At 43.8% G+C, this 24,145-nt stretch overlaps 4 protein-coding genes across 5 annotated transcripts; all 4 read left to right on the top strand.

Annotated features, from left to right (window-relative positions):
- Window positions 1–1,538: 1,538 nt before the first annotated feature.
- On the top strand, window positions 1,539–6,648 carry septin5a (septin 5a; the record flags this gene model as incomplete). Of its 2 annotated transcripts, none has more annotated exons than XM_084467789.1 (11): window positions 1,539–1,613; window positions 2,803–2,893; window positions 3,171–3,257; window positions 3,420–3,543; window positions 3,692–3,826; window positions 4,084–4,201; window positions 4,388–4,489; window positions 5,031–5,127; window positions 5,491–5,626; window positions 5,895–5,997; window positions 6,586–6,648. In XM_084467789.1, 11 exons carry the CDS (start codon window positions 1,539–1,541, stop codon window positions 6,646–6,648), a joined length of 1,131 nt encoding a protein of 376 aa, XP_084323915.1. The 2 variants fall into 2 exon arrangements, with proteins under 2 accessions (XP_084323915.1, XP_084323914.1); XM_084467788.1 differs by having other exon boundaries at window positions 5,491–5,644.
- Window positions 6,649–8,456: 1,808 nt separating this feature from the next.
- On the top strand, window positions 8,457–10,445 carry gp1bb (glycoprotein Ib platelet subunit beta). Its single transcript, XM_084468373.1, has 2 exons — window positions 8,457–8,518; window positions 9,432–10,445. The coding sequence occupies exon 2, from the start codon at window positions 9,448–9,450 to the stop codon at window positions 10,075–10,077; it is 630 nt and encodes a 209-aa protein (XP_084324499.1). The 5' UTR covers window positions 8,457–8,518; window positions 9,432–9,447; the 3' UTR covers window positions 10,078–10,445.
- Window positions 10,446–10,684: 239 nt separating this feature from the next.
- On the top strand, window positions 10,685–19,687 carry dhx37 (DEAH (Asp-Glu-Ala-His) box polypeptide 37). The gene is made up of 27 exons (XM_084468544.1): window positions 10,685–10,799; window positions 11,035–11,137; window positions 11,228–11,397; window positions 11,625–11,737; window positions 11,866–12,247; window positions 12,468–12,616; window positions 12,948–13,040; window positions 13,293–13,389; window positions 13,539–13,652; window positions 14,018–14,234; window positions 14,356–14,454; window positions 14,616–14,680; window positions 15,036–15,177; window positions 15,319–15,395; window positions 15,792–16,024; window positions 16,141–16,252; window positions 16,357–16,463; window positions 16,683–16,871; window positions 16,963–17,087; window positions 17,229–17,345; window positions 17,473–17,645; window positions 17,866–17,980; window positions 18,148–18,285; window positions 18,719–18,813; window positions 18,901–18,974; window positions 19,077–19,174; window positions 19,303–19,687. Exons 2-27 carry the CDS (start codon window positions 11,035–11,037, stop codon window positions 19,377–19,379), a joined length of 3,474 nt encoding a protein of 1,157 aa, XP_084324670.1. The 5' UTR covers window positions 10,685–10,799; the 3' UTR covers window positions 19,380–19,687.
- Window positions 19,688–20,276: 589 nt separating this feature from the next.
- Window positions 20,277–23,373, top strand: ufd1l (ubiquitin recognition factor in ER associated degradation 1). The gene is made up of 12 exons (XM_084468785.1): window positions 20,277–20,400; window positions 20,636–20,768; window positions 20,850–20,882; window positions 20,976–21,097; window positions 21,366–21,496; window positions 21,597–21,669; window positions 21,787–21,855; window positions 21,947–22,015; window positions 22,103–22,153; window positions 22,335–22,423; window positions 22,534–22,618; window positions 22,791–23,373. The coding sequence occupies exons 1-12, from the start codon at window positions 20,398–20,400 to the stop codon at window positions 22,863–22,865; spliced, it is 933 nt and encodes a 310-aa protein (XP_084324911.1). The 5' UTR covers window positions 20,277–20,397; the 3' UTR covers window positions 22,866–23,373.
- Window positions 23,374–24,145: the final 772 nt, after the last annotated feature.

Below are 24,145 nucleotides of genomic sequence, written 5' to 3'. Positions count from 1 at the left end.
TGGCAGCGAGAGAAACGCTCTACTCTGGCTAAACTCTGAGCCCGGGACATCTATTACGAGTCGGACACACCCATGCCGTACAACCGCACTCCCTGTTGGCTCCCCGGTCGCTGCAGCAGCAGCAGCAGCAGCAGCAGCAGCAGCAGGCGGCGGCGGCTGCATCGTCATCAGCACATCTGGAACCAATTGTGTCAGAAAAATGCTGCTGTTTAAAAAAAAACAACAGGGTCTCTTTCACCTCCGTAGAGAGGCAGCTCGCAGGTCATGAACCGAGCCAGGGCGAAACCAGCCAACGAGACAGGGAGCCTGGTGTTCTGATTGCTCTTTAGTCTAGACCCGCGGGTCTGATCCCGGCTCTGTGGAGCATTGTTCAGCTTCACTGCACTTTGGCTCACGTTAACAGGCCTGATTGACAGGTTCCTTTACCTGGTAGGCTCTGTGTGTGTGTGTGACAAGTCTCCCTGGCGTGTGTGTGCTTGCATCGGGTCGGAGAGAGACATTTGTTTATCTCTGTGTTGAATTTGTTTAAGTGGTAGTGAGTGTCGCCTCTTCCAATAGGTCATGTTCATACAGGCTATAGCCTTTTGTTAAAGATATGTCAGCATGATGGTCTCTCTCTCTCTCTCCAAATGTCACTCTCTTTAACTCTCTGTGTCCCTTTCCCTTTCTCTGCCAGTTGCTGTCTGTAATCTGTCCCATCTCCGTTCCAAGGTCCCTATAAATAGTTGGTCACCGCTCTCCATATAAAATAAATTCATTGAATTTCATTTCATTCTCATGTGATATGATCAAATGTGTTCCAAATGTGCTAGTTGTCCACATTCTTGTGGCAGATGCAGAGTGAGTGAATGTTTTCATTTAGACCTTTGGTTTCCCTTTTCTCTCTCCCTCTCTGTCTCTCTCTCTGTCTCTCTCTCTGTCTCTCTCTCTCTCTCTCTCTCGCTCTCTCTCGCTCTCAAATTGCTACCTCTCACCACCTCTCTCCCTCTTCCTCTCTCTGGTCAGTTGTCTCCCTCCCTTCCAAGTCTGACCCCCCCCCCCCCCCTCCCCCCACCCCTTTCTCTCTCTTTCTTTTTTGTCCCTCTTGCTATTTCTGTCCCACTACACTCTCTTTCTCTCTCACTCTTTCTTTCTATTGTCTCCCTTCTTCCCTTCTTTGCGAGAATTCCTATCTACCTGTCTGAACAGGGCACGGCGGGCATGAGAACCGTGGAACAGAGAGAGATGGAGAGACAGAGAGAAAGAGGGGGGAGAAAAGGGAGGGATGCCGGCGGAGGTGAAGTGGGAGGAACACTCGTAAAGAGTGAAAACAGGAAGCAGGCTGCGCGGTGAGATGAATTAAGTGAGGGGAACTCGAGGCGAGGACGTCTTCTACTCGGCTCACACCGCTCCTCGCATTTCTCTGACTGGCTCTCCCCCTCCTCCTCCCCCCCTTCCCCCTCTGACCTCGCACTGAGAGGTTTTTTTTGCTCCAGGGGGGCACGTGGCTTTTTTTTTTTAACCCTTCTTCTACCCGGTGCGTGTCAGTGCGGTCTGGTATGGATGCCATCATGCTTCAGGAGAAACTAGTGGAGCGTCTGTTGTGCCCGCGCGTCCGGACCGCCAGGCAGAAGGTAAAGCCCTGAAGCGCCGGGACGTCCCGTTAACTCATCTGAGAAGGGATGTACGGCGGGATATGTGTTGCTCGGGGGGTTAGCTTCGTGCTCATGAACCAAAGTCCCGCCGTGGAGGAGCCCTGTGTTGTCTTGTTCTCCTCTATCACGTTCCTGAGGTGTACGGCTCAGGCGTATGTGTTGTGCATGCTGTTCTGGTGATGTCATGACAGATTAATAGGGCTGGATTGATTGGTGTGGAAAGAGGTTGGATTGGGAACGCCTGGTTCCCATCAAGTCTGTGACGTCTCGTGGGTTTTTATGCTGAGTGCGTGAATGTCGACATTGGAATTTTTGTTGGGGTGAATCTCTTATGGATGATTACTGTGTGTGCATGTGTAAGTGTGCATGTGAATGTCTTTGTGTGTGTGTGTGTGTTTGCTCAGGCGCATGAATATGCCCTCGAGAGTGTTTGTAGACCCCTTGCCCATGGGCTTGTCGGAAATGCCCATGACAGATTTTGACAGTTAGCAAAGGACACTGACTGTGTTTGGCTTGCGCTCTTTGAGAATGAAAGGGGCTTTTCATTTCTGTTCAACATAACTTCTGTCTGTAGACTCACTTACCAGATAGAGGAAAACTGGCTGTGAGTCTCTGTTTACGCTTGTGAATCTCGACGGCCTATTGGGTAAAGGGGCGAGGATGATATTTTGCCAAAATCAAACTAGCTGTCTGCATTCATAGGCTGGTATCCTGTGGTTGGGCTGTGTGTGTGTGTGTGTGTGTGTGTGTGTGTAATGGGGAGTGAGACCAACAGAGAGAGAGAGAGCAAGAGAGAGTTTTTGGGTGGAAAAGCTGAGGTCTTCGTTATTCTTGGTCGGCTCAGCAGAATACAGATTGCAATAGCAATGCATTTTTCCGTCCACTTGTAGATTTTGTACTTTATAGAACCTGCCCGCCGCTTGTGGAATATTTCACAGACCTAGAAGCCGCCAAATCGATCCTGTGTTCGCATTTTGAATTGATCTGTGCCTGTGTGATTCATGGAGCCCTCTGCACCTTGTGAGATGGCCGCTCTGCTAGGGGACACTTTAGTCAGTAACAGTAACGCCTCACCCCAATTAACTACAGGATAATGTCGTCTGCATATGTCTTAACTTTATAGACTTTGTCTTCTATTAACCCGACTCCGTTGTTCTTCTCCCTGCAGGAGAAGCAGTATGTGGGCTTCGCCACCCTGCCTAACCAGGTGCACAGGAAGTCTGTGAAGAAGGGGTTCGACTTCACACTCATGGTGGCCGGTAAGGGGATATAGGAGAGTGGTAGACTGAAATCGTACTGCCTGTTATTTAAAAAGAAAAGTCTCAATGCTGAATTGTTAAATGTGAGTCTGTAGGGCATTTATATGCAAATGGTTTTCATTCATTTCCCTTTTTTTTTTTTCTCTTTCTGTCTTTCTTTTGATCCCTTTTCCCCTATTTCTTTCCTTCTATCTTTCATCTACCTGTTCCTTCGTTCTTTCTTCCTGTCTTTTTCTCATTCTTTCGTTCTTCTATTCTTTCTTTACCTCTTTTGCAGGAGAGTCTGGGATGGGGAAGTCCACTTTGGTGAACAGCCTGTTCCTTACTGACCTCTACAAGGACCGGAAGCTGCTCAATGCTGAAGGTCGGTTCTTTCACACACACAGACACACAGACACACACACACACACACACACACACACACACACACACACACACACACACACACACACACACACACACACCCCTGTTACCCCTGAGTTACCCTTCAGGGTTTAATAAAGTGTAATCGTATTTTATCTTGCAGAACGTATTAACCAAACTGTGGAGATCATTAAGCACACAGTAGACATTGAGGAAAAAGGGGTGAAACTCAAGCTGACCATCGTGGACACCCCAGGGTTCGGAGATGCCGTTAATAACAATCAGTGGTGAGTTAAAGGTCAAAGTCTTTACCTCCGTCGATACCTGTCTCTGATTGGAACAAATTGATGTCAAATTGCTAATGCGTGTGTGTGTGTGTGTGTGTGTGTGTGTGTGTGTGTGTGTGTGTGTGTGGTGTGCGTTTGTGTCATACAGCTGGAAGCCCATCACAGACTACATAGATCAGCAGTTTGAGCAGTACTTTAGAGATGAGAGTGGACTGAACAGAAAGAACATCCAGGACAACCGAGTCCACTGCTGCCTGTATTTCATACCACCTTTTGGACACGGGTAATAATGCACTTGCACACGCACAAACACACACACACACACGCACGCACACGCACAAATGCACGCATTGGCTTTGGATCATTTAAAGTTACAGTAAAAACACAAATTTAAAGTCATATCTTGTTTGGTAATAGCATAAAACATGCATAAATGTGGCTATTTTATGCAATAGTATTATTATGCATTCAGGTGGGATTGCTATTCTAAAATGTTCATATGAAATCTCTTGTTATTGAAGGCTGTGTTTTGCTTCACAGGCTGCGTCCCGTGGATGTGGAGTTCATGAGAGCTCTTCATGAAAAGGTCAACGTAGTTCCACTCATCGCTAAAGCTGACTGCCTCACACCCAATGAGATCAAGAAGCTCAAAGACCGGGTGAGCAGAGCTCAATGTGTGTTTGTGTGTGAGTGGATGTGTGCGGCTGAGAACAACCTTGTAATTCTTATTTTGTGTGTTATTCTGTGTGTGTGTGTGTGTGTGTGTGTGTGTGTATTTTCGTGTGCGCCTACTTGTGCCAACATGCTTGTGCCTGTGCCTGTGTGTGTATGTGTGCGGTTTTAGATACGAGAGGAAATTGAGAAATTTGGCATTAAAGTGTACCAATTCCCCGAGTGTGATTCTGATGAGGACGAGGAGTTCAAACAGATGGATAAGGAGCTAAAGGTGAGTGAGCCTGCAGGAACACTTACATTTCTATGTCTCACAGAGAAGTTGCATGTTGTTGTATTGTTGTATGTATTCACCAGTAGGCATTAGTTGCAATAGCTGGTTGAAGAAGTACTTCATATTGATGGAAATGTGAATGTACCCCATTCGATATTATGGTCAACTCATAATATTACTGTTTGATATAACTACATTTAAATAACAAAAGTCATTGATAAGTCGATATTTTGCAGATATATAGTGACTACATGTGTGGTAATCTGTTGTTTAAGAATATTATTTTTTAAAGCTTGGTTCATCTTTTAGATGTCCTAGTAGTTTAGTGTATTTGACAGTAAAGAGTTTCAGTAGTTAGTTTTTTGCAATATTATTACAATATTTGTGGATACCGTTTCCAGGGAAACGCTCTGTGTATGTATGCTACGTTCGCATGAATGGTTTGAGCGATCTCGCTGTCTCCCTCACTGTCCCTCCTCCTGAATCCAGGTCATCCATACAAAAGTGTGCCTCTGACGTGTCTCTGTGTTGGTGTGTGTAGGAGTGCACTCCCTTTGCAGTGATCGGCAGCAACACAGTGGTGGAGGCTCGCGGCCAGAGAGTCCGAGGCAGGCTGTACCCCTGGGGCATCGTGGAAGGTATTCCACCACACCTGCATCGGGCAACGCTATTGATATCATGCAAGAGGAAACTTTATAGCAGCAGAGGATCGTGTTTATGGCAGCACAATGAACAGCGCACAAGAGAAGACAAGAAGATAAATAAAATATGAATACAAATTTGAATACCCAATGTTATGATTCTGATTCTGACTCTGATGACGTTATTGATCCCGGAGGAAATTATTTCTTAGAGTTGCTCAGTTCAAGTCAGAAATATAAACGAAAATAGAATAGCTAAAGGATAAATAAATAAGGACATCATCATGAAATGATGGATTCTATGGCTCTCTCTCATTCTCTCTCTCTCTCTCTCTCTCTGTCTCTGTGTGTCTCTCTCAGTGGAGAACCAGTCCCACTGTGACTTTGTGAAGCTGAGGAACATGCTGATCCGCTCTCACATGCACGACCTGAAGGATGTGACCTGTGACGTGCACTACGAGAACTACAGGGCCCAGTGCATCCAGGAGATGACAAGGTGTGTGTGTGTGTGTGTGTGTGTGTGTGTGTGTGTGTGTGTGTGTGTGTTTATGTGTTTGTATGCACATGTGAGTTTGTGCGTGCATGAGCTTGTGCGCTCGTGCGACATGTTGGCTCTCACTCGTGTGTAGGGGGAGGGGGGCTGTGGGTCATGTAGTGTCGGTCTTGTTGGTTTAAACGTGTGGCGTAAACGCTGTGTTCACTGCTGATTCCTGCAGATTACAAGTTGTGATATGATTGTTCTTCCACCTCCATTTGTTTCCCAGTAAACTGGCTCAGGACAACCGGATGGAGAGCCCCATCCCGATTCTCCCCCTGTCCACTCCGGACGCGGAGACAGAGAAACTCATCAAGATGAAAGACGAAGAGGTACATGGTTGACATGGCTGTTTAAACCATGACACATTGGCCAACCGTGTACCATGTAAAACATACTACATGTTCTATGTTTATAATGCAATATATCATGATACAACATGGCATGGTATAATGTGACATGACATGACATTACATGATATAATATAAGGGGATTTGAGATCACATGATTCATTTGTTTTATTATTTTTAAGCTTTTAGTTAGTACTTTTAGTTAACCTGACACAGCAGATTGTTTGTTATAAAGAACCATCAGGGGTGTCATCCTTGGAAAGGGTTTGGAAAAGGGTCAGCTCTTCCAAAAAACACTTTGCAGGTGATGGATGAACAATCTGTCTATCACCATCCATCAGGTATCACGTAGATCACCTAGTTCCTCTTAGGACGCTGATTAGTCCTAGAAAATGGATTCCTGCATGATCATGATCTTACAAACCAAGCTCACTAACAAAGTTAACATAAAGAATCACATGGTCTAAATTCAACAACCGTAATCGATATACCAGAACAACCAACTTAGGATCTCAGGAACACCACAATCTATGTGACCTTCCTCAACCTCCTCTTCCTCTCTGTTTGCAGTTGAAAAGGATGCAAGAGATGCTGAACAAGATGCAGCAACAGATGCACGAGAAGGATCAGTGACGGCCGACAGTGCGCAGAGCCGGTACTACAGCGACACCTGCTGTTCAAAGCCCGAACTGCAGTCAGACTTTGCAACAGCACTTAACGCAACTCAAAACAAGTGATATATTTTGACAAGTGACAGCTGTACATGTGATCTCATGGTACTTGGTGCTTTGTATATTCGGTCTGGCTGACAGACTGTGCTATATTGGAGGGTATTTTTGGAGCCTTTTCCCCCGGTTTGGTTGGACCCCCTTGCTGTGGTTAGTTCTAACATATATAATATAAATGTGTAATTTAAATTACTACTCAATGTTTCTAATTTATAAATTCTATGCTAAACTTTTTGGATATTTCATCAGGGTATGACTATTTGTGCTATAAAATGCTTTGTAAGGTAGCTTAGTTTTATGATGTTTGCTAAACATAGTCTTTTTTATTGTGTGTGTGTGTGTGTGTGTGTGTGTGTGTGTGTGTGTGTGTGTGTGTGTGTGTGTGTGTGTGAGCGAGTGAGCGCGAGTGCATGTGTGTGTGTGTGTGTGTGTGTGTGTGTGTATGCCTGTGTGTGTGTGTGTGTGTGTGTGTGTGTGTGTGTGAAACATCCTCCATCTCCTATAAATATTGTCTGATATATATTCTTAAGAGTCCGTCCATAATGCATTTTTGTAGCGTTACTACAATAACTTTTATTTTAACTGATTCATAAGAACAAAAAAAAAGATGTTTCCCTTGTTTATTGTGTTTGACTGCCTGAACATTTTCTTTCAATCTTTTTACATTTGCCGGTCTATGTTAAAATGCACTTATTGCCAGTGGCTAAATGTGAACGAAAGGGCTTATGAGGTTGCTACGGTAACGTACGTAGTGCATGTGAGAGCATGCTACAGTTAACTCTGTCGCTGGTTAGTATAACCATGAGACCTGACCAGACCCTGTGTCTCCTTCAAATGCATCATGATCTGTGTTTTGTTGAAGCATACATACCGGTTAAATATACAGATCAAACCTAAGGAACAAGTTGACATTTCTCTATTTACAACGCAAGTTTTTGTGTTAGGAGATATATTGTAAAGTGTGTGTGTTTGTGTGTGTGTGAGTGAGCAAACGTATGTGTATGCATGCGCTTGTGTGTGTGCGTGTGTGTCTGAGTGCGGACGTACGAGCGTGTGCACGCATGTCTGTGTGTGTTCACATGCGCTTTGGTGTGATTAAAGTGCTGTATCCTACCTGTTCCACCCTTAAGGCTGTGACCTCCATCTGCCTGAGCAGTGCTGTAGGTCTCAGGTTGTCACTTGTTCCCCGAGCTATGACCCTATGGCAAATAAACAGACTGGATTCACAAACCTTTGAACTTTGATGTCAATGCATTTGTTTTGGCGCATTGTGTGTATTTATAGTTCTATGATGACACATGGAGGGGAAGGTGAAAATGGGATATTGTCTTTGATGGCACGGAAAGATGAACATAATAGGATGAAGAGAAAAACGAAACAGTTATCATTATTGAACAACTTTATCTCAAAACAATGCAACTGAGCATTCCTGCTTTGGCGCAATTTCAAGTCGGTTTAAACCATAGCATCGTCGGGAAATCCCCCAGCTGACATGTACTCCAGCCAAATATGCTGATGCGATAGATTTACGCTGTCACCATGTCACTACCAAAGGCTCTTTCAGACACTTCCTGTGTCTGCCTCAAATGTATGTTTTTGTGTGTGTGTGTGTGTGTGTGTGTTTGTGTGAGATTTTGAGGAGACATCACTTACAGGGAGCTTTATCAGTAAGGGCCAGCTGCACGTCTCACAGACTGTGACAAAGTCCCATAGGCCGTACTTGTCAAAGAAAGCTAAGAACGCTGTGGACCGACTGCATACGCAAACTCAAGAAGGTAAATTACTCTCCATTCTCCATTCAATAAATTTCATGATACCATTACACTGACTTAACCATGATGCATATAAAGGCGTAGTTTAATATTGGTTTAAGCTGGTCCATTAAAGTCCTAGTTTTTCCCAGTAATAGGTCAGTGCTTTATATTTAGAATAAACATTTGCTTATTCTGTTTGTCATACTTGTTTGGAAAACTGCGTTCAGGGCCACCATCTGGTTAATAATTATATTTAATATCTAGATGTGTTACTTTTATACTGTGTAGTTCAGTAGTGTAATAAAACTGCAATTGAATATGTGATCATGCCTTATATCTTTAATCAAACCCATAGACATTTTGAGACCCTCATTTAACATTTAATTCTGTGATAGATAAGCTTCTATTAAACATAATTTACGATTACATTGTTGTTCAACCCCTATGTGTTTTTCATTTAGAGCATTGTGGAGGAAGCTCTTTATAACAGCCTTTTATAACAGGCATTTATCATATCTCTTATCAGTCTTTGACACATTCAATGGGCATCCTTTACTGGATATATATATATATATATATATAACATATCAAAATTTGTTATTTTCCAGGACATTATATAAATTGTGTTAGTCGTATTGTACTGTATGACTGGACTCATCCACTAAATGCTGATCAAAAGTTATTATAAAATGTTCCTCTTTTCTTTTTCAACTCATCTCTTCTCTTCTCTCCTGACCTCTTCTCCTCTCATATCCCCTCATATCCTCTCCTCTCATTTCCCTCTCTTCTCGCTCTCCCACTCCTTTTCTCACCACTCTCCTCTCTTCTTCTCTCCTCCCTTCTCCTCTCTTCTCCTCCATTTTCCTCTCTCCTCTCTTCTCCTCTCATCTCTTCTCCTCTCCCCCCCACTCTCCTTTCTCCTCCCTCTCCTCAGAGCTTCCAACGACATTATGGACCTTCTGCTCTTCAGTTTGCTCTTCCTGTTTGGAGTCAAAGGGCAGGGGTCATCTGTGTGCCCTCACTCGTGTACCTGCAACCAGGGTGGTCACGTCAACTGCAGCCACAAGTCCCTCACCAGCTCGATGCTTCCCTCCCATTTCCCTCCTGGTACAACCCAAGTCAATCTCCATAACAACCTGTTGACCATCTTACCCAATGGGCTGTTGGACGACTTACCCAACCTCCACTCCGTCACTCTCCATGGCAACCTGTGGGCATGCGACTGCGGGGTGCTCTATCTGCGGGCCTTGCTGACCCGTCAGCCCAGCAGCATTCTCTTACCGCGCAACATCAGCTGCAGTTCCCCTCCCACCCTGAGGGGGAGGCTGGTGATGCACCTGACCGAGGACGAGGTGCTGGAGTTTTGTCATTACTGGTACTGTGACCTGGCGTTGGCCTCCCAGGTCTGCCTGTTTGTGTTTGTGTTGGTTCAGGCGCTGCTCCTGGTTGCCGTCGTCGTTTTTTTAAGGAGGTTTGAGAGACTGTCGAAGGAAGCGAGGAGAACCAAAGCGGAGACCTCTGCATTTGGAGAAAGTGTGATGGCGAATGAATACGAGGCACTGAAGGAAAGCCGCGCCTGATTCCAGAGAAGGATGTTTGGTTCTCTCTGCAATCAGCTCGCTAGTAAAGCGGCTATCTTATTGGGTCGCCCTATCATGCATATGGCTCATTAAATGATGCTGAAAGGAGCATGTTGTTGTTTTAGATTATATAAAGGCCCTATCTATTGATTTAAGCACAACCAACTGTAATTCCATTAGTTGAGTCTACTTAGTATATTTGATTCATTTTTAGAGATCCTTATGTGAATACAGTATTTTCCCAAAACAAATGTGATTATTTTTGGGAATCAGAGAGCATTCTGTTACACTTGCATTATGTCACAGTATACTGTATACTGCTTTATATTACAAGAAAAAACTTTATTCAGATGTCATATTTGTGTTGTGCATCATTACAAATTATTCCATTATCAAAATATTGAAAACATTAAAATATCACATTCATATTTTAAAATGTTTTAAATATAAAATCATATCAATATGTTTTACACTGCTGTACTCGTAATAAATTGTTCATGCAAGAAAGTCAAATGGCAATCTGGTGTCGTGTCTTCTGTGATGTTCAATGGAAGGACATTTTGTAGCGGAACCTTTACATCGGGGTTGTTCGTTCGCGGACGCATATCCGCTGGGGACAAACGTAAGATTTGTTTACACGTGAGATCCGAAGCCTGCGCTCGTTTTATTTCGTATACTTAACACGCTGTTGATGAAGTGTTCTGTGCTGCACTGAATAAAAGGTACACCTTTCATTGTTGTCGTATATAAAATGTCTGTTTAAATAAAACATTATAATTCTGGTGTTTAGCTGGATGTCATCCTAGCAAAAAAGTACCGATACATCTTACGTTTGTGTTGTATGGGTAACGTCACACATAATCCGGTCAGGTTAAGAATACCACACAGAATTAAACATTATTGTTACGCATACAATCCTCTGGTATATAATTGGTTAACTTGCATTTTATTTCCAAGATGGGGAGACTGAGAAAGAAGTACAACTGGAAGGGAAGGCAACAAAATGAGAGCCAATCTCCAGGAGGGGATGGGTCCACAGATGTGGTAGTGGAACTAGGAGGTGAGAATTACGATAATATGTGATGGCATGACTAGAATGATGCCCTCTGAGGTCCATCAATAAATACTTACCCTGGATTCCATCAAACAGGTGGGGAGAAACTAAAGGGTGTGGATACCTGCAATGCCCTGGTCTTACCTTCCAACAAAGCTAAGAAGAAGACAGTTGCAGAGAAGCCAATTTCGAAGAAGAAGCCCCTAACTAGAAAGCAGAAGAAACAGCTGGAAAGGGTGCTTGTGGTTAAGGAAAAGAAAGTCCAGGTATGTGATGGTCAGCCTTAAGCAGGAAAACCGTGCATCCATGTAATCTGAGTATTTTTGTAAATCATGTAATAGTTTAGTCCCACCCCAATATCTCTTTATTTCCCTCACACCTTTAAACTCAATTATAAACTCTGCTGCTGTCCACTCGGGCAGCAGCTGATACATTCTTGAAAGTATCTCGAGAAGACCCATCAACATTTTCTCATGATATGTTTCTGATACAGAGAGCAGGCATATTGGCCAAGTTGGCGGAGTTTCAACTTCCGGAGTCTGAGCTGAAGATGCTGTACACCACAGCCAAACTGGGAACAGGAGACAAGCTTTACCAGAACAAAGAGTATGCACTTATTATTGTACATGCAACATGGATGATAGGAAAAAACACAGCAAGAATCAATACAATTCCTAATAGTAATTCCGAGTACTGCGAAATTCGAATAGCAGCTTTTTGTTTACTTTTCTCAGGATGACTGATGAGGTGGAAGATGGAGGCACAGCGCCAAAGATCAGCAGCCTCATTGGAGTGAACAGGAAACGCAAATGGAAAGAAGAAGTGGAGGAGGAGGAGGAGGAACAGCAGGGAGAGGAGAGCAGTGAGGCAGACACTTCCTCTGACGATGGGGATGGGGATGGTGATGGAGAAGACAAGGTGGAAAAATCTGAGCACCCGTCCTCCGTCGGTCAGGGTACAGACGTCGGGCAGGAAGGTAAAGAAGAAGGGGCAGTTGCACACAGCAGTGAGCCAAAGGAAGGAGAGAAGTCTGCTCCACAGCCAAAGGATGTCCCTGTCAAAATGCCATCCCAGCCAGCTGTCTTTGTTCCTGTTGATAGACTGCCAGAAATACAGGTATGCTGTCATTTCATGATCCTCTTCTCGCCTGAAGTCCCTTCTTGAATCTCGGCTGCTAAAATCCTAGAGAAAAGAAAACAGATTAATTCCTAGGTTAATTGTCATTACACCTATTCTAATCAAATATCAAATGGCTGCTTTCATTATTTTATGTTTCTGTCATAGTGGTTGTTGTTTTTGTGCACAGAGTTCACTAAAGTGTTTGCTTGTTACACAGGAAGCTCGACTCAGGCTTCCAGTGCTTGCAGAGGAGCAAGTAATCATGGAGGCCGTGAGAGAGAACCCCTGTATTGTCCTCTGTGGAGAGACAGGAAGTGGAAAGACCACACAGATGCCTCAGTTCCTGTACGAGGCCGGTTATGCCAGGTAAGGGTGACCATTTCCGTGTCCTTTATTAATTCATTTACATTTTAGTTGTTCCTCAAATGTAGGATGTGGGAATGTATTGTGTATATGTCCTATGAGACACTACTTACATTGATAAATGATTATGTAATTAATTATCAACCCCTTAAAATTATAGAATGAAATCATATGCAGTAGGTCATGTTTAAGTCAAGTCAATGCCCGAGCGCAAATTTTAATTAAATTTTAATACTATATGCCACCATGTAACATACACAATTAAACATCATGAAACAGCCAATGTCCAGCGTCACTCATCAAATCAGCATTCTTTTCTTCATGTTTTCTCCAGTGGAACAGGGATTATAGGCATCACAGAACCCAGGAGAGTGGCGGCTGTCAGCATGTCCCAACGAGTGGCCGTGGAGATGAACCTTCCCACACAGTACGGTTCAAATCCCCCACATTTTGGATAATACGTGTTACGGGTGTGCTGAAACCATGAAGCATTGTTTTTTTCCCTTATAAGCATTGTCGTTTAACGTACTGACATTTAGTTCAAGATCTCTCTCGAGAACATGCAAGTAACGCAATTACTTATTGTTAAATATTGAGCCATTTACAACACTTTTTTTAATTACAAATCAATATGCTGTGGTGTATTTCTGTTCTAACATGGGGTGTGTTGTGTTTTTAGAGTGGTATCCTACCAGATTCGTTATGAAGGGAATGTGACCAGTGACACAAAGATCAAGTTCATGACTGATGGTGTCTTGCTGAAGGAAATTCAAAAGGTAGGTTTAGAAATGATGGTTAAGAGCAACTTTCAGTCCTATGTATTGAAACAAAAGTGAAAACACTATCTTCAGGCACGCTATGAAGAAAATAGTAATTTATTTTCGAATGAGAATATTCCTCATTCTTTATCTTCCTCGCTCTCTAGGATTTCCTGCTCCAACACTACAGTGTGATAATCATAGACGAAGCCCATGAAAGGAGCGTATACACAGACATCCTGATCGGCTTGCTGTCTCGTATCGTGCCGCTCCGAAACAAGGTAAGAGTGTTTCTAGTTATGCACAGACGTGACGTTTGTGATTCAATAGAAAATATGTGTGCGTATTGCTTTTGAAGTGAGCAAACCACTCTTCTGGCCGTCTCTCTTGTTCTTTTTGGTAACCATGGTTGGGTTGCCATGGGTTTCGTGGGTTATTATCTACTTCCATTCAACCATGCACTCCGCACCATTGATAATACAGACTTCAACCCCTGCTGTCTGTATTATCCGTTGAACCTGACCCTTTAGTTGACCCATTTTGGGCGATGACAGCCCATCCCTGCTGTGTTTTACTGCGTTGCACTTCCCTGTGGAGCTCCGCAGGGTCAACCTAACCTGTGTGTTGGTTGGGGCTCCACCTCCAGAAAGGCCTGCCCATGAAGCTGATCATCATGTCGGCCACTCTGCGGGTGGAAGACTTCACGGACAACAAGAAGCTGTTCCCGTCCCCGCCGCCCGTCATCAAGGTGGACGCCCGGCAGTTCCCCGTCAGCATCCACTTCAACAAGCGCACGCCCATGGAGGACTACGCCGGAGATATCTTCCACAAGACCTGCAAGATCCACCGCATGCTGCCGCCAGGTACCCGCACCACACCGCCCCCAGCCCCCGCTAAGCACGCAGAGCTGGGTAGATAAGACGGGTGTCCTTCATTATGCGGTATGCTGGTGTGATTGACTGGATATGGACCCTCTCCCAAAAGGTGGCATTCTGGTGTTCCTGACTGGCCAGGCAGAGGTCCACGACGTCTGTAGGAGACTGAGGAAAGCGTTCCCTTTCAGGAGGTCTATCACACACACGGGTAAGAAGAAGAGCGCACACACACACACACACACACACACACACACACACACACACACACACACACACACACACACACACACACACACACACACACACACACACACACACACACACACACACACACACACACCAGACTAATCAGACTATTGCTTTGGTCAGGTGAGGAGGAGGACACCTCCCAGGATAGCAGGAGGTTAAAGAAGGCCAAACAGAAGCAAGCTGTGGTAAGACCATAGAACCCGTTGTCCTTTTCATTAAGAATAACACGTTATATTGGGGGGTGATAAATGTGAACAGTGATGGTGGCCCCTGTTATCGCGGATGGACTCAAGTATACCCTGAGTACCTTAACCCTGGCCATATTGAACAATACATTTTGTACATCTCCAGTTTATCCAACTTATATTGTATTTTATTTGATTCTATTTCTATTCTATTGTATTTTAATTATTTTTTAAGCACAGAAAAACCCAGTAGTTCACGCAAACGTTTCACCGCATATCCTGTATGTGACAAACGAAAACCTTTTGAATAACCTGATCTTTGTATATGCCTGTGTGTTTCCTCTGTGGTGCCCAGGCCCTGCCGCGGATCCACTTGGACAACTACTCTGCCTTGCCCGTGGACGAGGGCGACGAGGACCGCCTGGCGGGTGTCGATGACGACGAGTGTGGCTACGAGGGCTGTGAGCTGGACCTAGGGGAGGACGACGGGGACCCGGGTAAGACCCGACGTGGACTTGACTGATCCGAAAGGACCCGTCTTCAGAATGATCTATTCATATGTTTGTGAGTTATATATTCCTGTTTCTGTTTATTATTATTAATTGAGGTTGTGCCTTCTGGTTGTGTGTTTCTTGTAGATGAGAAGGCCGATCCATCCATTCCGCTCTATGTCCTGCCCCTCTACTCACTCTTAGCCCCCGAGCAGCAGGCCAAGGTAAGCAGGTTGTCTGGAACACTTAATTGCATCACAAGAACGAAAACAAGATAAGCTGCATGGAGAAATAGAACTCCTGTCCATAAAGCCCATATAATGTGATACACTAATAAGGCCGATAATGTTGTATCCATGGTGGCCGAATTAAAATATGAGCTTTACTGATCTTGCTTGTATCGAAACACATTTTTCTAATATGACTACCACAAATGTATTAGTGCTAGACAAGAGACTACTGCTATGAATTATGATTCCACATTGTGGGTTGTTTATCAATTGTTGCAATCATTTCTAGTCCTTGATCCTGATCTCAAAGTATGCTAGCCTGTGTTGCTTGGCAACCATTTTAAACCACAGCCTGGTTTAACCCCAGTCATTGCTTATTGCTTCATTCAGGTGTTCCAGCCCTCTCCCGCTGGAACCCGCCTCTGTGTGGTGGCCACCAACGTGGCCGAGACCTCCCTCACCATCCCTGGGATCAAGTACGTCGTGGACTGCGGACGCGTCAAGAAGCGGTACTACGACCGCGTCACCGGGGTCTCCTCCTTCAAGGTGTCATGGACCTCCCAGGCCTCAGCCAATCAGAGAGCCGGCAGAGCTGGACGCACGGAGCCGGGCCACTGCTATAGGTCAGGCACTGTAAGGTGTTGGGGTTATGAGTCCCGCCTCTCTCTCTCTTCAGTGGCTGGCTTATTGACACGGGTGAATGTGCAACTACAATTGGTTCTTCTTCTTGTTTTTGTAGGCTGTTCTCATCCGCGGTGTTTGGGGACTTCAGCGAGTTTTCTGAGGCGGAGATCACCCGCAGGCCTGTAGAAGACCTGGTTCTGCAGATGAAGGACCTCAACATTGATAAGGTCAGTGAAGAAGAAGAATCCAAGCCAGGCTGGCAGCATCCACATTTGCAACAGAGAGAGATCTTCCTTGTGTGTTGTAATGAATACCTCCATGTGTATTTCAGGTGGTGAACTTCCCCTTCCCCACCGCTCCCTCTGGTGAGGCCCTTATAGCAGCCGAGCAGCTGTTGGTCTCGCTGGGAGCTCTGGAGGAACCGCCTCGCACTGGAAGGTAGCAGTTTCTCTTCATTTGTTTCCTCGCTTTCTCTCCCTCTACTTGCATTGAAATGGCCAAAGAAATGTACGCTGGTGGAGAATGATCCTCATAGTCAGTAACAATTTGGCAGGGCTGTATTGGTTCATATTATAACACATGCTGCTTATTGAGTTTTGTTTTGACAATATCATTATCACCTTGTTTGACCCTATTTCAACATTTTCCATTTCCAAGGGTCCAAGACATGGAGCGAGCAAAATTGAGTTGCCCCGTCACTCCGCTGGGTAGGGCAATGGCTTCGTTCCCTGTGGCTCCGCGCTTTGCCAAGATGCTAGCCCTAGGGAGGCAGCAGGACTGCCTGCCCTATGTCATCGCCGTGGTGGCGTCCATGACGGTCCGGGAAATATTCGAAGACCTTGAAAGGTGGGAAGCTGCACATCAAATACATTTCTTTTTAATTTCCTGGTTCGTTGGGTTTAATCGGCGTATCACCGTTCTTTTCTTGCCTCTCCAGGCCTGCAGCGAGTGAGGACGAGAGTTCGAAGCTGGCTCAGAACAAAGCTCGCCTGATGCAGATGAGGAGGCTGTGGGCGGGCCATGGCCCTTCACTGCAACTTGGGGACCTCATGGTCCTGCTGGGTACCCAACATTTACTGTCACATCGATAATCTCATGGTGTTCAAAGTTAATTTTGTAGTTCATCGTCATATGATTGTTGCCTTAAATGCATATGTAACTTCATATAAGCTTGTGTGTGTGTGTGTGTGTGTGTGTGTGTAGGTGCCGTGGGGGCATGTGAGTATGCTGGCTGTACACCCATGTTCTGTGAGACGAATGGCCTGAGGTATAAAGCCATGGTGGAGATCCGGCGACTCAGAGGACAACTTACCAATGCAGGTACAGACGCACGCACAAGCACACATGCACACTATACACACGCACGCACACTATACACACGCACACGCATGCACACCATACATTTACACTTACCTAACAGTTGTTTGTTTTTATATTATATTACCAGTGAACGCAGTGTGTTCCGAGGTGGGCGTGTTTGTGGATTCCAAGATGGCACCACCAACAGAAAGCCAGGTGATTTGCTTGCGTCAGATATTGCTGGCTGGACTGGGGGACCATCTCGCAAGACGCATACGAGAAGAAGAAATACTGGATCCAAAATGGAGGAATGGATACATGGCAAGTACAAGGACAATACATTTGGTATCTTCAGACATTTGACCTTTTCACTCCTCCTTTACCATGAATCAGCTTAACATGTCTGAGACACGTCAATCCTTTGCATAGACCAAGAGCTTGAGGAGAGAAGGACATTTGGCATACTGAACATTTGATGCAAATCTGGTTATATGCCTAGTCGTGGTTTATAAACAAATCTGCTTTATATTTCCGTTTCCAGACACCTCTTCTGGATGACCCAGTGTTCATCCACCCCAGCTCTGCCTTGTTCAAAAAACCACCTGAGTTCGTAGTCTACCAGGAGGTCATGGAGACGACCAAAATGTACATGAGAGGTAAATGTGGATGAAGTTCATACAGCCATCTATTGTGGTAGTGTCGTCTAGACTCTAGAGCTCTCTGTAGAGTAACAGAGGGGGACTTGTACGGTTGATACACACCAAAATGTGTTGTAACCACACCATTATACTGAATTCAAAGTCTATCTGCTTGTCTTCCTCAGTCGTGTCAGCGGTGGAGCCGGAGTGGATCCCCCAGCTGCTGCCCCAGTACTGCCATTATGGATCTCCCCTGGAGACCCCGGCCCCATGGTTCTGTCCCTCCACAGGCACCATCAAATGCCACTGCACCAGCACGTTCTGTAGGTCACCTTTCTCTGTAGCCCCGCTCCATCCAGTCCTATACCTTAACAGTTGTTCCCAACTTTTTGGTCTGAGAAAATCTCTCTACTCAGACCAAAACAGACCCTTTGGTTCAAGAAGAGATATCCTCACCCACATATTGTTTTGTGCATTTGCATCCACATACATCCTTTTTTTTTACCAAATCCACATATACGTATGCTCATCCCACCACACTAAGTGATAAGACGTTTGCTTATGGCTACGAATCATTACAACTTTCAAACCTTTAACGTTATTTTTCATAAAACTCCCGCTACCCGAAAAGCATGTCAGGCGACCCTATATATTAATATCAGGCAGCCCCAAAGTGGGGTCCTGTCCTCGCAGTGGAGAAACGCTTGTTTAACTTCACCCTGTCTGCATCCCCATCAACTCTGCTATCTTTTGCAGACCGTGTGGCGTGGCCGCTGCCAGCAGTGGAGAAAACCTACCCAGAAGGCCTAGACCGATACAAGCTTTTCGCCAAGTTCCTCCTCGAGGGAGAGGTACAGCAGCACATCCTGCTCATCTCCAATGTTCAGTGCTTTCCTGCTGTAGCATTTGAATAACCTTGCGTCCTATGTGCTTTGTAGGTGTGTCCAAAGCTGAAGAAAAACTGCAGCGTACTTCTCTCAAACCCTTCAATCATGATGAAGACGTGGGCGAAGTAGGTTTCAAAATGCCCGTTGAATGATCATGGCCATTACTTGCTACATATACTTTTTGATTAAAAAAAAAAAGTCTGACTACTCTTGCTATGCTTCTACAGACTGCAGCCAAGGACTGAGGCTTTGCTGGTAGAGCTGGCGTCCAAGAAAGTTGACTGCCGAGATGCCCTTTTGTCAGTTTGGAAGGAGAAAGAAAAATGTAAGTGAAAAAAAGGTTGTCTTTGAATCCTAAAAGTACATCATTATGTACATACATGCATACCTGTCCTGCTTGATAAGATGCCATCTAACCCTGCTTGTTTTGTCCTGTCCTCTCTTTCCTTTAAGTCCTCCTATCTGCGTACTGCCAGTGGCTACCTGAATCCGTACATCAGGAAGTGGCTAAAAGTTGGCCACCTGTATAGAGGAATAGATGACCCTATTCAGGAAGACAGCTGAGGATGATTCATTTCAGAGACTTATGACGGGACACCAATGGACATGACACCCCCAAGTCATAATGAATTCCAGATCCTATTGCCATTCATCAAGTGTTTCTCCTACTCCTTTTACAACTTCCTCTTACAGGTTCACCTTTTATATATCTGAATTGTACAAACGGAATGTTTTATCCCTGTTATGACTTCTCGCTGTGTGTAACAGTAGACTGTTAGTAGACAAGCCTATCAGATTCGGTCTTTGTAAGACCCAATAAAAATGTGGCTTTGAGTAAGATTGGGATGGATTTTTGTGTGTCAAGCATTTGTATTATAAAACAATTGTTAAAGAAGAGCTCTTATTATACCAATATACCATACCTTAGACAATTTATAAGATGGACTTTGGCCAAATATATATTGACTCATGTTAAGAGACGTTATTGGCAAGGAAGGAAGGCCTATGCATCAAATGTACTAGCATCTGTTTATAATACTTAAGGCACAGTCTAAAATTATGCTTTGTTGAGTAGTCTTAACAAAAATATTTCAAAACTTTCTAAAAGGCTGTTTTAATATCATCAATGGTCTGGTGTGAGAATTTTGATAATATTATTGGCATTACTATAGCTATTGTATATTATATAGACGGTATTGTAATTGAAAACATTTTAGGTCTATTACTAATGTATTTACGTAACGTATTTATATATTTTTGCTAATTCGATTGACTATACCTGTGTGTTTAGTTGAACTATACCAGAGCTCTTTAAAGATTATATTAATTTTGTTTTATAGTTCTGGCTCTGACCTATCCTATAGCATCTGTCGGAGCCACAGTGATTGGATGATTGCAGTTGATGTCGTCACTTTTGGTTGCCGTTCACTTCCGGGTGGAACGGAAAACAACAATTGTATATAGGTCCGACTCAGACTCTGTGTTGTTTCATATTTGGACCCAACAAAATATCTTTACTTGAGGCTACCTCAACCAAGTCCGACCAAAATGGTAAGTAACCGTCAATATGACATCTTTAAACACTGGAGAGTCTTAACAATGGAGATCCCAGCGCTTGACATTAGTATAAGTGTCTATTCAATCTGTTTCACTGAAAGATGCCCTGTCATGATAAAAACATAACCTAATATTATGTGTCCTACCCAAGGATGTACCTTGTTCACATTCAGGTACAATGTGATTTTCTTTACCATGAGTTTTAACGTATTTGTTCTCTTATTGACAGTTTTCCTTCAACGTATTCGACCACCCGATGCAACGGGGTTTGCAAAATCGGTTCTCCACTCAGTACCGCTGTTACTCTGTGTCAATGCTGGCGGGTCCCAATGACAGATCCGACGTTGAGAAGGGGGGCAAAAGTAAGACCTTATACCTCATATCTTTACAACGTGGACATTTTCCAAGAAAGTGCAATAATCAATGAAACGTTTTCCCCTTAGTTATAATGCCACCATCAGCTCTTGATCAACTGAGTAAGTCCATCTTCTATACACGCCTTTGACATATTAGTATCACATTTCTTTAGGAATGTCCTAAGGGTTTTGCCTGTTCCCTGTCCCATACAGGTAGGCTTAACATCACCTACCCCATGTTGTTCAAGTTAACAAACAAAAATTCTGACCGAATGACACATTGTGGTGTTCTGGAGTTTGTGGCGGATGAGGGAATCTGCTACCTCCCACACTGGGTAAGAAATACCAACAGGTCTGAAGTTAAGGTAGAAAGGACTTTGGAGGGAATAAAATTGTCGGCTCATTGGACCAAATAAAATTCATAGCTTCTTCGCACTAGTCTGGTGAGACAATCCTGTTGAAACCAACTTTCAAACCAAAGGGGGGAGTTCATTTAGTTGGATGTTGATCCACAAGGCTAGCCTTGCACTGCTTCTGTGAAAAATACATCCATATGTTCAGTTGGTCAGTGACCGTATGGTGTCTTTTCGATTGTTTTTGCAGATGATGCAGAATCTCCTACTGGAGGAGGGAGGTCTGGTCCAAGTGGAAAGTGTTAACCTGATGGTTGCCACCTATTCCAAGTTCCAGCCTCAGAGCCCAGACTTCCTGGATATCACAAACCCCAAAGCAGTGTATGAGAATAGTGACATTAACGATCTAGTAATGCTAAGATAAATCGTTAATATCTACAACATGCTGTGTTAAACATATATACATATATATGTGTTACAGGTTAGAAAACGCCTTGCGAAACTTTGCCTGCTTGACAACTGGGGATGTCATTGCCATCAACTACAATGAAAAAGTAATATATATTTTTCTTTATGTTCATCCTTTTGAATAATGTTCACCACTGTAACAATGGTAATATAGTCAGCACGTCAATGCAAGGGTAATAAAACTGATCCCCCCCCCCTTTCAGATCTATGAGCTGCGGGTTATGGAGACAAAGCCAGATAAGGCTGTGTCAATCATTGAGTGCGATATGAATGTAAGACCATCTATTTATTGGCCTTTACACAAATAGAATAATAATTCTTCAGTATGTCTGTGGCTCAGCTGTAACTCTTGATGTTGTACAGGTGGACTTTGACGCTCCTTTGGGTTACAAAGAGCCAGAAAGAAGGCCTCAGCACCACGAGGAGCCTGTGGTAGGGAACCGGTGGGACCTTTTATTTGTCTATTCTATACGTTTCTATCACTCACTACAAGACTTGTGCTCTCTTGTTGCCTTGCAGGAGGAGGAAGGGGATCCAAACAGCTATGCTGACATGGACATGGGGTTCAGGGTGAGTATTGACAGTGGTATTGGTGTGTCAATGTCAATTTATTTATATAGCGCATTTACAGACGGCTTAGCCGCACCAAAGTGCTGATGCAAAGTGTGATGTATTTGCAGATATGTATTTGAATGTGAATATACCAGAACATTGCAAGTCTAACCTATTCTCTGTTTTCCCTTGACTATAGGCTTTCACTGGATCTGGTAATCGCTTGGATGGCAAAAAGAAGGGCATTGAGCCCAGCCCGGTCCCCATTGATCCAAATGACATCAAAAGGTCAGAAATCAGGCTTAATTTATGCTTTAATGCTATAATTATCATTTGTTTCATTTGAAAAATAAAGATTATGAATTACAACCAGAAATACATTTCCCGTCTCCCAACAGAGGCATTCCTAACTACGAGTACAAAGTTGGAAAGATCACCTTCATCAGAAACTCCAGACCACAGCCTAAGAAACTGACAGATGATGTAAGAAGGATTTCTGTCTGTTTTCCCTGTTTGTTTTAGCACATTAGTAAAGCTCCTATTTATCCATTTAATTTATTTTTTCTGTTCTGTATCAACACATTTCAAATTCATGAGAGCTGTGTCATTGAAATGTACACATGCTTACGACAATGTTGTTTCACATTCCTTACAGGAGGATGCTCTGAGCAGATTCATTGCCTTCTCTGGGGAGGGAAAGTCGCTGCGCAAAAAAGGCAGGAAGCCGTGAAGATTTAATTTTAAAATATGGAAGTGTGGATTTGGTGTGCAAGCGCACCACAGTTACACTCAAGCAATTAAAAGTGGTATTTTGAGACAACGGAGGGATATCCATTTTCTGTCCCTTTATGTTATCAGGTTTGCAACAAAGTTGAATTATGGTTTACTCTGGAAATGACAAATTACTGAACATGCATTTGTAATCAGGATGAAAATAGTGCTAACAGCAGTAAATACTGGTTGGTTATCAGAGATATTAAATTACCTGGCCTTCACAAAGTAAAAATCTGGATTCAAATAATAATTGAAAGGGGTTTATTTTTCTGTGTTTTTGATCTTATTGAAACCCTGGACAATGGCTCTTCAACCACCTGACTGCTTTTAATGCAAGAGACCAAACTATAAATACAGTATTTATAGCTGTACGGGACTTTTGAGTTAACATTGTGAGATTTCATTCCTTGATGTTAAGTTTTCTTTTTTGTTTATTTATAGACAAAATAAAGATGTTATTCAGTATAAAATGTGTGTACGTTTTTTTTAGATTTTGGTTTGCGGAGTGAGTGACAGATGGTAAAAAAACAAAACAAAAACATTACTGTTAATAATGCATTTATATTTGAAACATGCCTTACACACAGCTTATCTTTGCCTTCCGACTCGCATGTGATAAGGAATAATACAAATGACTTAAGACGTATAAACACAAATGATGTACACCTGCATCAGATTGTATGTGCACGTCCCTCAATTTATGTTTAAAATCGTGTGTGCCCCTTTTCACTAGTGATGGCTCGTTGGCGAACGAATCAGTTCGAACGAACGACTCTTTAACATGAACGAACCAACCTGATTCCCCGTTTCAGTTCGTCTCGTTCGTATTGTTCGTTCGCCGAGACTCGACTCCCAGCTCCACCCACTAGTCGCTGAGTCTCGCTGACTCACGAGTCGCCATTCATTCACTGACTGTGTTTAGCGGTGAAGACTCGAGGACTGAGAAGTCACGAGAGCCAGCCGGTAACAACATCCCGATTCCGAACATGAAGCGGTTCTCAGCTAAAAGGAAATTTGTTAATGTACGTTTAAGAATGAGAACAAGGGAGGAGCTGAGTCTGACCGACTTGGCTGAGAACTGTGCATTCGCGATTCGTTTGAATGAGAATGAGGGAGGAGCCGAGTCTGACCGACTTGGCTGAGAACTGTGCATTTGCGATTCGTTTGAACGAGAACGAGGGAGAAGCCGAGTCTGACCGACTCAATGTGTGTTCACACCGCACTTCGCCCCGCGAC

This window comes from Micromesistius poutassou, assembly GCF_964030765.1.
Source record: "Micromesistius poutassou genome assembly, chromosome: 5".
Lineage (NCBI taxonomy): Eukaryota > Metazoa > Chordata > Actinopteri > Gadiformes > Gadidae > Micromesistius > Micromesistius poutassou.
Note: the sequence above shows the minus strand (reverse complement) of the source record. Positions and strands in the feature narration are given on the sequence as shown.

Coding starts and splice junctions, on each gene's coding strand:
- gp1bb (XM_084468373.1), top strand. CDS start 9,448: ATGGACCTTCTGCTCTTCAGTTTGCTCTTCCTGTTTGGAGTCAAAGGG.
- ufd1l (XM_084468785.1), top strand. Junction 21,670..21,786: donor CCATCAACTACAATGAAAAA/GTAATATATATT, acceptor CCCCCCTTTCAG/ATCTATGAGCTGCGGGTTAT. Junction 21,856..21,946: donor TCATTGAGTGCGATATGAAT/GTAAGACCATCT, acceptor GATGTTGTACAG/GTGGACTTTGACGCTCCTTT.
- dhx37 (XM_084468544.1), top strand. CDS start 11,035: ATGGGGAGACTGAGAAAGAAGTACAACTGGAAGGGAAGGCAACAAAAT. Junction 14,235..14,355: donor CCACCGCATGCTGCCGCCAG/GTACCCGCACCA, acceptor CTCTCCCAAAAG/GTGGCATTCTGGTGTTCCTG. Junction 18,975..19,076: donor ATGATGAAGACGTGGGCGAA/GTAGGTTTCAAA, acceptor ATGCTTCTACAG/ACTGCAGCCAAGGACTGAGG.